This window comes from Bemisia tabaci, chromosome 2, assembly GCF_918797505.1.
Source record: "Bemisia tabaci chromosome 2, PGI_BMITA_v3".
NCBI lineage: Eukaryota > Metazoa > Arthropoda > Insecta > Hemiptera > Aleyrodidae > Bemisia > Bemisia tabaci.
In genome coordinates, this window is record NC_092794.1 from 36335747 (window position 1) to 36353433 (window position 17687).

Consider the following 17687-nt stretch of genomic DNA (forward strand, 5'->3'; position numbering starts at 1 on the left):
TAAAACTTTAAAGTTAATCAAGCTCAATGCTTCATTTCATGGAGAACAGAGAGCAATAATAACTATAACCAACTTTTGTCTGAAAGTGATCCAGTTTTGAAGCTAAATTTTCTTTCCTGACAAAATTGTATTATTAAAACTGTGCAAAGTTTAGAAAATTTGCTCTCTAATACTTATTCCTTGCTGGCCTAAGCATGATAAAATACTGAGAATTTTCAGCTTAAATTTCGTAAAATGAATGACAATTGGAATGAGTCACTTTCTCCAATCGAGATTTTAACTTATTAACAGCGATTATCAACCTTATCAGAATAAATTTCTCCTTCCTTTGTAACTTACTACTACCCTGAAAGTTGTAAAATTTATGACAAGAAAAGCTTGCAAGTTGACTAATCTTGAAGATCTTCATTTCGGTTTAAGGCTAAGAAATAAAGGCATTACAATGACTTAATTCGTAAGAAATACCTCCAAATACTACGCTGATATCTGTTACTAAAAAAAAAAGTTAAGATATATTTTTCCTTGATATTTGGCGTGATTTTTCCATCAGTGTAAAAAAAAAAAAAACTCTGGAATTTGGTTGCTAGATTTTTCAAACAGTTCTCCCTAAGAAAGAAAAATTTCCCTGAAATTTTGTAATATTGAGAGATGTTTGTTCTTTGACTTCGGCCATCAATTGTAAACATCATAAACCTATTATTACTGTAAGCTGATGAATGAAAACCGATCAATATTTTTAACGTATGCACATTCTAAAGCAAAGGAGGTTTTTAGGGTGATCGAAGATTTGTAATTTTGGAATTGATTAAATTTTAAATAACATTCTACTAAGAGCAACACAAAAATACAAATTTATTCAAAAGACTATTTATATACAATCAGTCTTGCCTGCAAGCACTATTGAGAAATCCATAAAAAGTTTCTTACAGTAACAAAATAACAAAGAACTAAATAAAAGTAAAAGCATGAAAAAAATTTGAAATGCACGCAACTTTTAATTTTTGAAAGCCGTCATTTTCCGCCTTTGAAAGCCTCTCTATCTGCTTATTGACCGTCTATTGACAGAAGACCCTGCTGTCCTTAAGAACTTAACAAAAATAAGTCCTCCATTGTAAAAATGGAATTTCATGTCACATAGATGCTAAAAATGAGAAACACATGTATAGGTAATATTGAAAAAGATGAGGGGGAAATAATATTAGGAGAAATGAAAAACCGAACGTTACTAGCTTTCAGTATGTCTTTGTTTTTCAGTTTAACGTGAAACATTGTAATGACCTGCTAAGATACAGTCCAATCGTAGTGTTTCTCAAGAAATAGTATACATATAGAAACAAATAAAATACAAATATACTACAAATCGGAGCGGTTTGATCCGCAATTGCAGACATGAATCCTTGTCAAGGGGCCACTTGACTGGTGTTCTCTCCTGTGTTTTCATCGGGGACTTTTGATAAGAGGTGAAAAAATCAGGAAGAAAAATTTCCGTTAGTGTAAAAAAAAAACCAAAGTAGTGGAGAGCGGTTTTTGGAAAATTCTTAAAATTACACATCTTCTATTGTATATCATGTAGGGACTCAAATGGGTAATTATGATTGAAAATTGTGCAGAATACTGTTGAATTCTCCTCACATATTCACCATACATTTAAATAGACGCAGAAAACAACATCATCCATTCTACCTGTTATTATAAAAAAAATGCACATATTCTCGCCGGACATGCAGTCCGGCTTCATTAACGGGCCCAGGGTCTCCTTCATAGTCAGGGAGTTCGAGCGGTTCCTCGTTAGCCATTAATTCGTAAATCTGTGGTGAACGCTCAAGGAGCATATTATGCAGAATAACAGAGCTGAAAACGACTAGTTCTACAAATTTAGGGTCAGACACTTGGATGGGAGTTAAGAACACTCTGAAACGATTCGCCATCAATTCAAAAGCGTTTTCAACCACCTGACGCGCAGAACTGAGACACCTATTAAAAATTTGCTGAATCAAATTTCTACAATTAAATTTGTACGGCTTCATCAGTCGTCGCAACAAAGGAAAAGCGCTGTCAGCAATGACAACGAAAGGCGTTTGAATACGGCGGCCAGGAAGGGGTCGGGGTGGCGGAAAATTCCACAAATCTTCCCTTAAGGCTTGACTCAGGCGACTCCGAGAGAAAATTCCGCCATCGCTGACTCTCCCGTTACCCCCCACATCAACAAAAAGAAATTTTTTGTTTGCATCTACCAGAGCCATGAGGACGACACTGTGAAATCCTTTATAGTTATAAAATGTAGAGCCTTCAGATCGTGCAGGACGGAACGCAATATGTTTCCCATCTAGGGCCCCAAGACAGTTAGGATAACCCCAACGACTGTAAAATTCCTCTGCAACACGCATCCACGCTTCTTCCGTAGAAGGGACCTGTAAAAGTAATGTCAAAATAAATATTAAACATTAAATATTAACTGCATAGAAAAAGAACATGAGAAAGACATTTCTGATTGATGGAGGAATTAGAATGTTACTTCAAGATAAGCTGATTTTTTAACCCAAAGGACTACGTGCAAAATGGGCCATTTGGGGCTCGGGGCGGATACCTTTGAGACTTGCCCTATTCATTCACCTAACAATGCCCCATCTTTTCCCAAAGTTTCAAGCCCCCCAAAAATTTTGGGGAGACGCAGCGGGGGGTCAAAGTTAAAAACCGGCAAAATTTTCGCGAATTTTTTTACTCGAAAACCAAGAAGTTTTGGAAAACGCGGTTTAAACGAGCGTATTCAGCGTGACGAGAGCTTTCAGAAAATGTATAACATCATAGGGTTTTGTCAACTTCAGCTCGAGTTATCGCCTCCGAAGCGCTGGAACGCTCAAAAAAGACCCCTTATTTTTTCACGTTTGGGCCGATTTAAAAAAAAGCCATTTTTTTATTTCGATGAAAAACTGATATGTTGTTCCTGACTCTCTGTAGCCCCTCTGGCTCTTTACCGCATGCTGGGGAAATGTTTTGGTCGCGAGTTATAAGAGCGGAAAGGAGTGAAGGTCGGGAAAATCGGCTATTTTAAACTGCGCGCGGCGACGGATCAGGAGACATGTGGCAACAATGCGAGGTCGGCAGAGGAGTGTGATTCGCCGAACTGAGTGGGAGGGGACGTTTTCCCTCCGATCAACGCCGCGCGCGCAGTTTAAAATAGCCGATTTTTCCGACCTTCGCTCCTTTCCGCTCTTATAACTCGCGACCAAAACATTTCCCCAGCATGCGGTAAAGAGCTAGAGGGGCTACAGAGAGTCAGGAACAACATATCAGTTTTTCATCGAAATAAAAAAATGGCTTTTTTTTAAATCGGCCCAAACGTGAAAAAATAAGGGGTCTTTTTTGAGCGTTCCGGCGTTTCGGAGGCGATAACTCGAGCTGAAGTTGACAAAACCCTATGATGTTATACATTTTCTGAAAGCTCACGTCACGCTGAATACGCTCGTTAAAACCGCGTTTTCCAAAACTTCTTGGTTTTCGAGTAATAAATTCGCGAAAATTTTGCCGGTTTATAACTTTGACCCCCCGCCGCGTCTCCCCAAAATTTTTGGGGGGCTTGAAACTTTGGGAAAAGATGAGGCATTGTTAGGTGAATGAATAGGGCAAGTTTCAAAGGTATCCGCCCCGAGCCCCAAATGGCCCGTTTTGCACGTAGTCCTTTGAGAGGAAATTTTCAAAGCATTTAAAGACTTTCTTCTCTCTTTCCTTGCTTTCTTTTTTGCATGCGCTCTGTCAAAAGCGCACCCTCTACATTCGGCCCCCCCCCCCCTTGTTGACAGTGCTTGAAACCCCTTACCCTATTACGCAAATTGCACCTGCCTGGCACCGAGAAATTGTAGGTTGTGATCAAAGCTGCCAGTGAATAAAATGCAAAGGAAAAAGGTGTTGTCAGTTCATGGCAATAATTGTTAGTTCCTCTTTGAAGAAATAAACTCTACTAGGAGCCGTGATGGAAATAAATGAATATAAATATGTTTGAACTTTTTTCAGCAATTTATGCTATCCTAAGGACTTTGCTCAGTATTTACTCATGTGAAAAACAATATACCCGCAATATTCTGTATTAATTGAAGATGCAGATGAGTTTTCTGCTCATAAGTTTCAACTTTACATTACATTTATCTGATGGAAAAATATCTTTTCCAGGGTTTCCAGCAAAGTTCCTACTGAAAATTCGGGTAATTTCTCTACAAAGTTGAACCCAAAAATTTTGTTTTAATGTTGAACTGCAACCACACACACATGATGAGATGAAATAGGACAAATACAAAATCGCAGGGAAATTGTCTCTTTTTTTCACTTTTAATAAAGTTTCAGATTCTTCTCATTTTCCTACATGCTAGGAACACCAATACCGCACAACATACTAATAAAAGCACATACCTGAAGATAGATAGGTCCCAGTCGTTTAACAATAGCTCCTAAGGTTTCTCTTACTATTTTCGAAACCGTGCTGGGTGCAATCCGGCATGAAATTGCCAAACTCTGGAAAGTTTCACCTGTTGCTAAGAACCTTAGCGTAAGACTCAATCTGGACAAACAGAAAATGTATAATTGGGTTATGAACCCGATTTTAGGAACACAGGGTCTAATCTGCATAGGTACTTAGGTGAAGGAAAACAAGTGACACAAATAAAATGACAAACAGGAATAGAGACGCAATGGTTTTATCAGAAATCTTACAGATAAGATTATACTTATTTTCCAATTTCAATTAGTCGAGTTTTTCATCACTGTGGCTTAGAGCCAATATTCTTGTGAAAATCAAGATATTCTGAATATTGACATACCCAGCTGATAGATGTATGAAAAATTAAATTGTGCATAGTAAAATGTGGTGGCTGTAGACCTTTTCCCCAGCTCCTTTTCCAATAGTCTCATAAGAATCCAAATGACAACCTATCAAATGGAGTCCGATATAAATAAACATCTTGTGCTTTTTCTGCAGAGTCCACGGTAAATGGAATTAATACATATAAAGTAGCTGTATGGATCTTTTGTTTGTCATGCTGCTGCTGTGGTGAAATGTAACACTACCAAAAAAGAGCTGGTATGAATAATTGAAAATTAAAACTAACCTTTGCCTGGGTGTAATGGCAAGACGCATTACTGTGTCTTGCTTGGTGATATCATCGATAATTAAAGACAGAACATGATCAAATTCATCATCTTGCAGTCGCATGAACAGTTTATAGTAATATTCATCTTCAAGTAGTAATTCATTATCAACATTGTGTAACAGGCCTTGCTGCAAGGTTTCCCGGCGAAGGAACCAATTGCTAGAAATAAAAAAATGAACTGATGAGCATGTTCTGCACATCTTATGAGTCACAAAAAGAAACTTAGAGGGAGAAATCAGATAAAAGATCAGACACTGATTAGCAATGTGTTCTCTAAAACCTTGTTAATTTCTAATAGCACTTAACAACCTATGCATTATTCCATTTACTTTGCTGGCTCTACTTTCCCTCTTTTTAAAAAAACTGTACATTTCTTAACTTTAAATCAGTTTTTCTTTAAAATATGGCCTGGTTACTCCATCATTTAGAGCGTAAATCTCTTCATGAGGGTGACACAGGTGGAGCATCAGCAATTTGCAGCGACGCAAAATCCCTGCTAAACTTATGCACCTCAGACTTGTCTTGCAACCAAACCATTAGAAAGAGCGCAGTTATAAGGGTTTACCTCGGAGGACTCGATTCATACAGCATTATAAGAAAACAGTTGGACTGTGAAATTTTTAGCGTGAGTCGCTTCACGATACAGCACACTGCATTGTGGCATGGCCTGATATAACTTTAAAACACAAATCTTTATGTTGCTTCTGTGAGATATCCAGTACCAACAGAAGAAAAATCTGAAGGCAAAAAAGCTTTTAAAAATCAAAATCTGGAGTAATACTTATAAAACAAGAAAAACTTACCGAACCCAAAATCTCCTTTCTCCACGTCGCCTCCGTTTCGACTCTTCCCGGTAGGCCGCGATTATTAGTAGGAAAGTCCAAACTGCCAAAGCAATAAGGAGGTCGGTATCCATCGTAAAAAGCGAAAAGAACTGTATTAAAAAGTTTTCCTTGCATTATGATCACTAGGATAACAAAATACATAACCTCAAACTTTTCTCAAAAGTCATGTGCCGGTGAATATTGTCAACAAAACAAAGGACGCTCATTGGTCGAAAGGAAAGTGCGCGCGCCGCTTTCACTTGCAACGTGTGAACGCTATTGAAAGTAAAATCGGGCGTCAGCGCTCAACAGCGCATCGATGACCCTCACTTTCGGCTCACTTGCAGCAAAACTTGCGACGTGTGGAAAGGGCTTAAGGCTCACCGATGGTATTCTGAATCAACGATCACCATCCTCTGGAGGATTGCTCTGTGTTTGGTTTTCTCCCGGTCGTGTTGTGTGGTTAGTAGCTACGTTTATGCGAGGATCGAAACCGGGGTTTCACGAAACCCGAGTTTGTAATGCAAGTTTCCTCCGTCGGGTTTATGCGGGCGCTGTAACCCGACTTTCGCGGGAAATCAAACTTTCCGATTTTGGCGCTGTTCATGCGCATATTTTCGATTGAACTTGAATTTCATGTTGGCGCCATTTTCACAAGCTATGCTTCATTTTTCCACTATGAATTGATTCAATAAATTATTAGGTATTACTCTTTTATCCAGTGTATGTTCAATTTTTCCACAATACATAAGCGGAGGCTTCATCTTCACTAGAAAAGCCTTTACTGACTTTCTGAGCAACAGTTGGAAAAATGACAGTAGATGTTTAATCATTTTACGTTCATCTTTAAAATTGAATAATGAATACCTAATCTCAACAACCCTCCAAATCATGGTCGAGCTTATATTCTGAGTTCAGAAAAGTTGCCATAGGTAATTTTTAGTGATGTTAAAAATAATTATGGCAGGCGCAGAAATTCATCATGTTGTTGATTGAGCTTCTAATGATCTTACAATACAGGGTGATCCAAAAGTCCCTTCCACCCCCTCTAACTTTTTACCTAATTGAGGTAAAGATTTGAAACTTGGGGGATATTCCTAGGTCAAAGGGAGCTACTTTTTGGCCCCCCTAAAATTTTCAGGGGGGCCCCCCTTAGGGGGGCAACGGCCCCCAACTTTTAATTTTCAAATGGGAAGACCCCCTTTGTGATAGCTCGTTCGAAAGAGCATAAAAAAAGAAAACTTTTTGCGCAAACCCGAAGTCAATATCTCAAACCGTTTCAAAATGGCGGCCGGTTAAAGTTCAAAATGGCCGAAAATTCACACCGGTTATTTGTTGATGGATTTGCGCGAAAATCGGTACGTAGGGGTATTTTGACACGAGAAAAACGAATTTGACGTTAGATTTTCAAAAAAACCAAAATTTCCAAAATTGCCGACGGTTAAAGTTTAAAATGGCCGAAAATTGTCACCTCGGTTTTTTCCGGATGGATTTGCCTAAGACTTGGAATTTGAGAGTATTTTGGCATAAGATAAACAAATTTGAACTTACATTTCTAAAAAAATCAATTTTTTGTCATTTTGAACTTTAACCGGCGGCCATTTTGGAAATTTTGGTTTTTTTGAAAATCTAACGTCAAATTCGTTTTTCTCGTGTCAAAATACCCCAACATACCGATTTTCGCGCAAATCCATCGACAAATAACCGGTGTGAATTTTCGGCCATTTTGAACTTTAACCGGCCGCCATTTTGAGACGGTTTGAGATATTGACTTCGGATTTGCGCGAAAAGTTTTCTTTTTTTATGCTCTTTCGAACGAGCTATCACAAAGGGGGTCTTCCCATTTGAAAATTAAAAGTTGGGGGCCGTTGCCCCCCTAAGGGGGGCCCCCTGAAAATTTTAGGGGGGCCAAAAAGTAGCTCCCTTTGACCTAGGAATATCCCCCAAGTTTCAAATCTTTACCTCAATTAGGTAAAAAGTTAGAGGGGGTGGAAGGGACTTTTGGATCACCCTGTAGGTAGATATAGGCATTGAAAGTGTAGGAGTGCTAATCCAGTAAAGCACCGCACCTTCACTCCATGCTGTCGTAAAGATTGTATGTCTGCCATTATTGTAGTGAAACAAATAAAGAATCGGGATATACTTATGGGAATTCCTCCTTCAAGATATGATCAAAATAAGCAGATATTGATAGGTCAACAATGTATCGCTGAAGCAGAAGCGTCTAAATCCTCTTGAGGCAACGGACGGTGATAATCTCAACAAACTGGTGACGCTTCACAAATTTTGAATTTCCACATTCCCAGAGACACGCGCTGAAATCCTGTTTCTCACCCCTCTTTCCGACTGCTCTCCGAGTCCATGAGCAAGACAGGAAGAAAATAGGCAAGCTACCTACCACTGTTTGCCTACCTATGTGTGTTTTTCTTAAACTTGATTTTCAAAGGTGACTCATGTAAAGAGCAACTGACAAACAAGATTTCAGAACCTGCCATTGCATTTCACTAACCTAAGGCACAAACCCAACCTTACCATTGATATTCTTTCGCTTAGACTGTATATTATTCTCCCACTGAGATTCGATATGAACTCAATTCAAAAATCCTTCTGAATTTAATTATTCACGTAGATTGGAATCTGGAGCTCTCAGTCTATCTGTAAAGCGCATTTACTAACATTCACTGCTGTCACAAGATATTTTTGCACAGGCAGAGCCACTTTCCACAGTTGATGCATCTCTAACGCCAAAGCTCAATTACGACAAGTGGTTCAACGACCAAAAATTGTTACACGCCTCAAGAAAAACCTTATTCTTATCTCAAATTGAAAATCTTGGATCACAGAGCACTCACCGAAGAATCTCCTTCCTTCTGCATCAGTATGAGAAGAGTGACGATACTTTGGAGCAATAACTTTGAACTAGTTTCAATAAATGATGGCTTCAGAATTTGAGTCATCATTTACAAGAGATTGGATCAAAGAAATAAGTCAGCAGGTCATGGTTGTGGCTGGAGTCACACTTCCAGTAGGACAACCAGGAAATAGATACACGGATAACACACAAATTCAAGAGCTACGCAGCTCTGATTGGATCAGATTTAAGATTTAATCGGTAGATTGAAATGAAAAAATTCGGTGCACTACTTATAGGGAAGCAGGGTGCCTTATCTTGAAATCCTAGGCAAATCGTGCGGATACAGTAAAAAAGTTCTCCGCAGATGATGAACTGGTAGGTAAGGCTATTACTCAATTGTGGCCTGTAAAGCTCTTTGGTTGCATTGCTTCTGTAGTCATAAAATGTTGATTAGAGTTGCAAGAATAATCTGAAAAGCAAAAATAAGCCTGGATTCCATCTGACACTAAACACCTTCACTAGAAAATAACGTCCTACGTTTAGCTAAATAAGGATAAATAAGCCACATATAACTGAAGGAATCACGTATAAGTGCTTAAGAAACAATTATCGTAAAATTATGGTTGTAAAAAATGTTGAATAATGGCAAAATTAAAGCTAAATCGTGGGATAAGCACCAGTTGTTTACGAACGTTATGATAATAAATCCGCCATATTGCCGATCGCGCACCTGAAAATCGCATTTGAAGTCGAATTTCAACAAATTTCAACCTCCGGTTCGTTTATGCGGAGTGCGAGAACCTAGTCTTTAGTGTAAAATAAGGTTTCAAACACAAATTTCGGAAACCTACATTTCGTTAGTTCCGTATCGTTTATGCCGTGATTTGAACCTTGGTTTCAAACTCAGGTTTCGATTGAAGTCAGGTTAAGAGGCTCGCATAAACATAGCTAGTGACTTCGGAGTTCGGAGTTTTTGTATTCGTGTTCGCATGCGTTTCGCAATTTTCAGCCATTAAAATGTCTTTCATCGATAGTAACAAGAACGTGAAGAGAACGGTCCTACTTAAAATTATGCCCAAGCCGGGTAAATCATGCAGGGAGTTGCTAGCAGGTAGAGTCCCTTTATACTGAGAGTCAAGACAATTGGATGTCACAAACGGGAATACAGATTACAGAAATTGAACGTTTTTCGTAATCTTTGATCGGCCCATTCTCAAATGCCTTTCTCCGTTCCTCCTCTCCGTTTGTTCCTTGCCGAACCTAGAGTCCCTTTATACTGAGAGTCAAGACAATGCGAATCCATTTCTGATTGGTCAACCGGATTTTAGGCCTTTACAGTGTCACAAACGGGAATAAAGATTACATTTTCACCAATTGCAAAGATTATAATCTGGAATGGACCGAGGAATTTCGGGTTCGACAAGGAACAAACGGAATGAGAGAAGGAACGGAGAAAGGAATTTAAGAATGAGCCGATCAAAGATTACGAAAAACGTTCAATTTGTGTAATCTTTATTCCCGTTTGTGACTCCATGAGGGGTGTTGTCTTGACTCTCAGTATAAAGGGACTCTAGCCGAACCCGTAATTCCCTGGTCCATTCCAGATTATAATCTTTGCAATTGGTGAAAATGTAATCTTTATTCCCGTTTGTGACACTGTGGAGGCCTAAAATACGGGAACCAATCAGAAATGGGTTCAAATTGTCTTGACTCTCAGTATAAAGGGACTCTACTAGCAGGTAGAGCTGGTGTGCACGATGACAAATCCACGAGGGTAGTGGTTCAGCCCAAAAAAGTTATTCCTGAGCCTATGAATAATAATTCACCTACCCAAAATAATCATAATATGTTCGACAATATGGAGGGGCTTACTTCCTCAACTCCCTCATGGTTGGAAATAACAAAACACACTCAACACATAACCTTCAATATTCACGTGCACTTCCAGAATTTTAAAAAACCAAACAAGTTAAGTCACTGTTGTCAGGGTTGTACAAATATGTTCACTAACCCATTTGAACTCTTATGAAAAATTTGTATTGGGCCTCTGGCTCGGCAACAATGCTAGGCCCTGCCGATTTAATCGTGTAACTGCTGTTTAAAGTGACTTTAAAGGTCACCGCTCAACAACGCATCGGTGACTCCCACATTAAGCCAATATTAAGGTCCACTTTCACCGTGTATGTGGGGCTATACTTGTGATTGGTGGAGCCTATATATTGAGTTAGTATAAATCGCATACACGGTAATTTATATACTGGGTGTCTGATGAGTAAATTGCATACTAGCATCAAATAGTTGGTTGGTGGGTACCGACCATCAAACTGTACTCTTGTTATGATCTGTAGCAACCTACCGATGTTTACTTTTTGCAGGCAAAGACCCCCTCGAATGAGCAGGCAAGATGGCTGTGTGGCGCGACGGGAACTCAGAGCAGTTCGAGCACTCTCTAACCAATACCTACTCTAACCCATCCTATCGTCTGCCATCTCCCCACCTTATCCATCCAAATAATCATGTTTCCAATAATGTAAAATGAATCAGTGAGTTCGGAAACACTCCAACACGAGTTTTTTTCGATTTTCACTTTTTTACGGTTTAGTAACACTTATGGATAAGTAGAAGCATCTGCACGCAAAAGGATATTTCGAAATTGCAATCGGAAGTGCTCGAAACAGCGACGGGAAAAGGGAAGAATCAAAGAATTTCATTGGAAATAACAATTTTTGGCCGATCAAGGGAAACGGGTGACTATATCCGATTATGTGGTTTTCTTTTTTCGGTTCAGTATACCTTGTGCCAACAAGTTATATAAAGATTCAAGCGTTATTCAGGTCAAAAAATATAAAGTTTTCAGGGCAGACTATGAAAAATCAGTATCTGAAACTTGGTGCTTTAAAGTCTCTAGAGTACTTCTTGCGTCCCTTGGCATCAAAAAGGTTTTTCTTAAACCAACTTCTTCGCCCGCTGCGAAGTTTTAGGTGTTTCCTGAAATTTTTTTTTTCCGAGTTGTTGTATTTTCGAATTCACTGATTCAAATGATTCACTGATATGTCATCTTAGGTACCTAATGCTATATTTATGCTCCCATATTTCACCCCTTGATGCCTAACTGGTAAAATTCACCATTTTTTGGATCGTTATGTACTTTTGTAGGTATAAGTTATCAAAAGCAGAAATGTGCAAAGATATTTTTTAGTAAATTTTTCAAGAAATATGCTAAGTGCCTCGTTACCTTTAACAGGATGTTTCCCAGAAGTTGTACCATTGTGCCACAAAAAAAAATTGATAAATTTGTGCGGATGCTGAGTTAAATTTTTAGCTTGATGGTTCATCTTCACATGGAAATATTTTTGGTAGAATTATAAATTCCACAATGAAAGTCTGGCAACACACCTAATTTAGCAAAAGCCCTCATATTTCTTGAAGTCAGGAGAGGGTAATATTTCTCCCCCCCCCCTCTCCTCCTATAACTAGTTCCCCCAATGCTCCTGAAAACATCTCTGTGCACCTCTGCTGTGCGCAAAAATCCTCAAACTCATCCCTCATCATCTGGCATCCCCATGGCTCAGATATAAATGAAGACCCTCCCCCCCTTATTTTCCATCAAAATTCAAAATGTAAGTAGGTACGTTTAGGATTTGATTTCAATGCCTCAGAACGCTGCGAGGCCCCCACACAAGCTTGTGATTTCTCCAGATATGCTAAGATTTTCCCTCCTTAATCCTTAAATTATATCAGATAAATGTCTTGCCAAAGAATTTTGAGAATTACCCTGGTTAGTACTTGGTTTGAACTCTTTTAGAAATTTAATCTCGATCAAAAAGGTCAATTCCCTGAGCTGAGCAGTTTAATTTTTCTCCGAGAGTGAAATTTGTGCTTGGCGCCATTATGAGCAAAGAGTAGAGGAGAGGAGAGAGCAACAGAGCCTAATCAATGAGTCCGAGCGAGCTTCATGCACGCTCCACCAGCTACTCCCGCTCTGCGATCGCCTGCTCATCGTAGGGGGTCTTTGCCTGCGAAAACGCTCAATCGCAACCTACCTACAATTTAAACTAACCTCATTTCGGAAAAGGCAAAAGGGCAATATTTGTCTCTGGGCAATATAGATAGCAGAATTTGACAATTATTATTTGCAATGTCGATATTCTTGAGAATATCTGAAACACATCTCACCCTTGGACTCTCAAGGAAGAAGAGATGGTGATCATTAGTTAGAGATTAGTAGCCAATAAGGTGACTAGGTTGGCCCGAGAGTCGTTGATTAATTTTGACGTTTGGTGCCAAACGACTTTTTTTAATGTTTACAAAAGATAATTAGAACAAACCCAACAATTTCACAAGGCCGCTGAAGTTTTCTTTCTATCACCTTCCAGTCTTTCTCCATGCCCTTGACCAGTTGAAGTCAGCAGAAAGCGGCTTTTCAGGGTACTAAAGTGTGCAAATAAGGCCCAATGATGAAAAAGAATAATTTTAGGAGGCAGAGGCCGAAGTTTTGCTGAGCTGTGGGTCTCTCCAACAACTCAGGTCTCTGGTAATTTGGACAGCAATAGCTGAAAATGTAAAACCTCAAATACGAGACTATTTTTCTCTACTTCCATTGTCAGCTGCGACATAAGTTACCGGAGTTATTAACGACATAAGATGTTACGACAATTTCACTTACCTCTGCTCAAAGATAGAGTGATGATGTTAGTTACCAAGGATTTGGAGCAATTGCCACTAACTAGTGGCTTGTTTTAGAGGCTGCCAATAAGGTTTCTTGAAACCAAGCAAACCTGCAGTTTGACTTGCTGTTATCATTTATCCAAATACTGGGTTATCAAGAAACTTTCAGTGGCTAAGCTTCCTTGTCGGAGACTCCTTATATTCCCGTTATCTCTTGATTTCTCAACTGGAGTTAGTGGGGTCTTCAATTTAAAGTGTGAACAAACTAGCGTCAAGCCAAATCAAGCTGCCAGGACTACACACGTATTGAGAGGAATGAGACATAACAAGATGATTTATGCAGGATGAACAAATTGGCCTGACTAAATTATGATAAGTAAACTGTTGAGATCAAACATCAGACCTTTTGGAAGATTTTAAATGAAAATAAGAGTAAGCTGTTCAAGTGACTTGGAAAGAACAGATACGAATGAAGTCAAGGACAGGGACGCAAGGCACTTCGGTACAGGAGCTCCACATAGATGAACTTTGACGGATATCTGGAGACACAAAAACTAGAAGAGCTGACCCACTGGCAAGACACTACTGAAATTGTAGGACTGTATCTTTAACTTATTTAAAATTATTAAAAATTGGCCTCCGTCCTTATTAGGACAGACGAACGGTCACTGCCACACAGATTGACACAAAATATTGGGGGCTCCTAAACGGGCTGCACACAGTTCTTCACTAGAATTTCATAAATTTTATATGGACTCAACAATGTCAGAATGAACTAAGTTCTTCTCAAAGACTCTTAAAATTTAAGCCAACTAACTGGTTACGTTATCCCAAAAAGCTGGACAGTCAGTGGATAGAATTGATATTTGGCAATCCACCTTATCTAGATGTGAAATATTAGTGCAGAAATAATTAATAATCCAAATGAGAATTATTGGTGGTAATAGGTAAAAAAAATTCTTTTCATTACTTGTAGGAAAGAAGGGCTATGAAATTATGAATAATCAGAAATCAGAGTGAATTTCGCATAGGAATTTCGCGATCGCCCAACAGTTTGACAAACTGGCAAATTATATGAATTATCCATTATCCTCTCACCATCCAACTGTATATGATTTATCTGATTTCGACGGGAGTATACGATTTATCTTGTATACAATTTATCTGCCCCTCTATAGAGTCTGTGCTTGTGACGTAAAATGGTTCAACAGCCATGGTTTCTTCATCATCTCTTACTTACAATGTATTTTCCCGTACCTGAGGAAATGACCGCCGCTTTTCAAAGGCAAATATCGAGTCAATTGATAATTTTTTATCAAAATTGAAATCAGAAATGGATCTTGTACGTTTAAATGGTTAAAACCTTTATTAGATAAATAAGAACCGACGGGATAAACCCTATTTTAAGGAAGACTGTAGTCAATGGGCGATTGTTTACATCTGCTTAGTGATAACAGACATGGACATTAGCTCAATATTTGGCCATTTTCATGAGTTTTTACTTTTTTGTCACTATTTGAAGGTAAGTTTATTTTGTAAATCAATTGTTTAGTGCCTTAGGATCGTGTTAAAAGCTGTAAAAGTATACTTTGTCACTTATTAATTCAGAACACACTCCGACAGTCCAACGCTCAAACCATGGATGTTCTCTCAATGCGTGTAAAGCATTCTTAACTCTTCACCAAACATCTCAATATCATTCAGAACGTCCCTACGTTTTATAAACTTATGTTATTTTAAACTCCTGTGTGTTTTAAATGTAACACTATACAGAAAAATTTATCGACAAAATCTGGTAACCGAAGAAGGATCCTACATCTACTTTCCTTGCCTCCAGCTAAAACATACCGGTCTCCTCATCTCATCAGTATTGTCAAAGGTAAGTTTTTTTCATCATCAATGATTGATACTATCATTTTGGTGTCTTCAGTGAAGCATTAAAGGGTGAAATAGTAAGAAATAACAACTGACTCGCTACATCCAGGTTTGAGCGTTGCACTGCCGGAGTGTGTTCTGAATTAATAAGTGACAAAGTATACTTTTACAGCTTTTAACACGATCCTAAGGCACTAAACAATTGATTTACAAAATAAACTTACCTTCAAATAGGGACAAAAAAGTAAAAACTCATGAAAATGGCCAAATATTGAGCTAATGTCCATGTCTGTTATCACTAAGCAGATGTAAACAATCGCCTATTGACTACAGTCTTCCTTAAAATAGGGTTTATCCCGTCGGTTCTTATTTATCTAATGAAGGTTTTAACAATTTATGTAACGCACCATTTATGTAACGTACCATTTATGTAACGTACCATTTATTTAACGTACGAGGAATCCTTTTCTGATTTCCATTTTGATCAAAAAATTATAGATTGACTCGATATTTGCATTTGAAAAGCGGCTGTCATTTCCTCACGGGAAAATACATCGTAAGTGATGAAGAAACCTGGTCTGTCGCACCATTTCACGTCTCAAGTATGGCAGACCCGAAACGACCGTTTTGAAAATCCAAATTCTGAGGCATTTTTAAGTTGATTTTTTGGGGGTTTCCGGTGATCAAAAAATTCCGGGAAAATTCCTGTGACATCAGGAGCCTTAGTTCTTTCGATAAAAGCAATTAAAAAAAATTGGTGCAACAGGCCCATTTAAAATCATCTTTTGTGACTTAAAATGGTATTTAGTCTCTCAATCAGTATTGTCCTAATACGTTTTCACTTTAGTTTCTAAAGTTTATCGCGTTTCTTCATTGTTTCTTTCGCTCTTAATGGTTGAAGCTGAAGCCAAGTAGCTCGTCGGTTTGATCTGCTTTTTTTCCTCGTAGAGGATTTTATTGTGTCTCTCCTTCAAGTATCAGCTTTAGCAGTGTTACTTTTCCATCATAAACACATAATTCGGTAATAATCAAAGCTTACATTTCACTTCTGTGTCTACAAGTGTCTGCGTCAGGAATCGTTCTCCGAGAGCAGCATCTCATGACTGCAGCATACAGATGGAAATTATGCTTGTTTTATGGTTTTATTTAAACAACTTGTGCTCTAAATTTATCGTTGAAGTGACAAATGGTGTGTATTACTGTGCCCAAAAGCTTAGCGTAGAAACTTTGAGTACCTGTCTCAGTGTGAGCGGTCCTTTGTTGCGGTCAAAGCTGCTCATTGATGACAGTTTCTCAAAGGTAAAGTCTTAGATGGATCAAGAAAAATTATCTAATTTTTTATACTGATGACGCATTCTATATCATTCTCTAATAATTCTTCCAGGGCTTATTTATATAGGTATTAAGATTTAATATGTATTTCCTTGATGTGAATAAATCTTTCCTAGTGAGTGTCAATCGGACTCCGAATGATATCCTTTACGTTCCGCTAAGGATATTACAGGGAGCAAAATTAATCATGTGAGTTCAGGTGTGTCTTTTGTTTTTCTTGGTCTAACTCAGAGCTTTAAGTAATCATTTAAAATCCATCACAGGTTTCCTAAATCTTTGAAATGCGCCTTGAAATTTCAACTTAAATATTTCCAAGTCTTGTCAAGAAGATTTTAATGGTCTTTCACATTTGGATAAACCTTCAAAAATGTCAGTATGAGCGCTCTTATGAATGCTGTGAGCACTAAATGTCACTTAAGATTCCCTCGAACGAACAGCCGCTCATTATTGTCACTGATCTTCTTTGATAGTACCTTAATTCATTTCTGTTCTTTTTTCCTGAGAGGGGTGAAAAACATCCGAAGCAAGTTTTTAAACTTTTTTTTTCTAAACAGAGCAATTATCAATGCCATTTCTCCTTGTATCAGGTTGAACCTTTGACCTTGCTGGTTCCTTCTCTGCAGCTCCAAGTTAACATCTTTTGAAAATTTGAATGTTTCTGTAGCTATCCCTTTGGGCTGGAATAAAGGCGAAGCTTCAGACTTTTGAGGTACGGATCCACCTCTCGGACTTTCCAACTTGAATTTTCCTGTTACAGCATTAACTCTGTCTTCTGTGAAAGTAAAGATCAAGTAGGCATCCTCAACTAATAATCCAGAAATAGGGGAAAAAATCTGGCAAACTCCATCGAGCCCAGGGGTGGCTAAGCTTTCTTTACATATTTTGGACCAGGATAGTACCTTCCATTTGCCGGATATTGCTAATGAAGGCTATCCTGAGTTGATCTGAGTTGACCCTGTCTTTTTGTGCTGAATAAATTGAATTGAATCGATT

The 17687-nt window shown here is 38.4% G+C and overlaps 2 protein-coding genes across 6 annotated transcripts in view; one reads left to right on the forward strand and one right to left on the reverse strand.

Moving 5' to 3' along the window:
- LOC109043408 (kelch-like protein 5) overlaps positions 1–17687 on the forward strand; it is a 221482-nt gene that overhangs the window by 10448 nt on the left and 193347 nt on the right. The gene's annotated exons all lie outside the window — the stretch shown is intronic.
- Positions 836–6351, reverse strand: LOC140224078 (putative nuclease HARBI1). Its single transcript, XM_072297248.1, has 4 exons — positions 5945–6351; positions 5100–5300; positions 4405–4552; positions 836–2411 (listed from the first exon to the last, which is right to left on the reverse strand). The coding sequence occupies exons 1-4, from the start codon at positions 6055–6057 to the stop codon at positions 1680–1682; spliced, it is 1194 nt and encodes a 397-aa protein (XP_072153349.1). The 5' UTR covers positions 6058–6351; the 3' UTR covers positions 836–1679.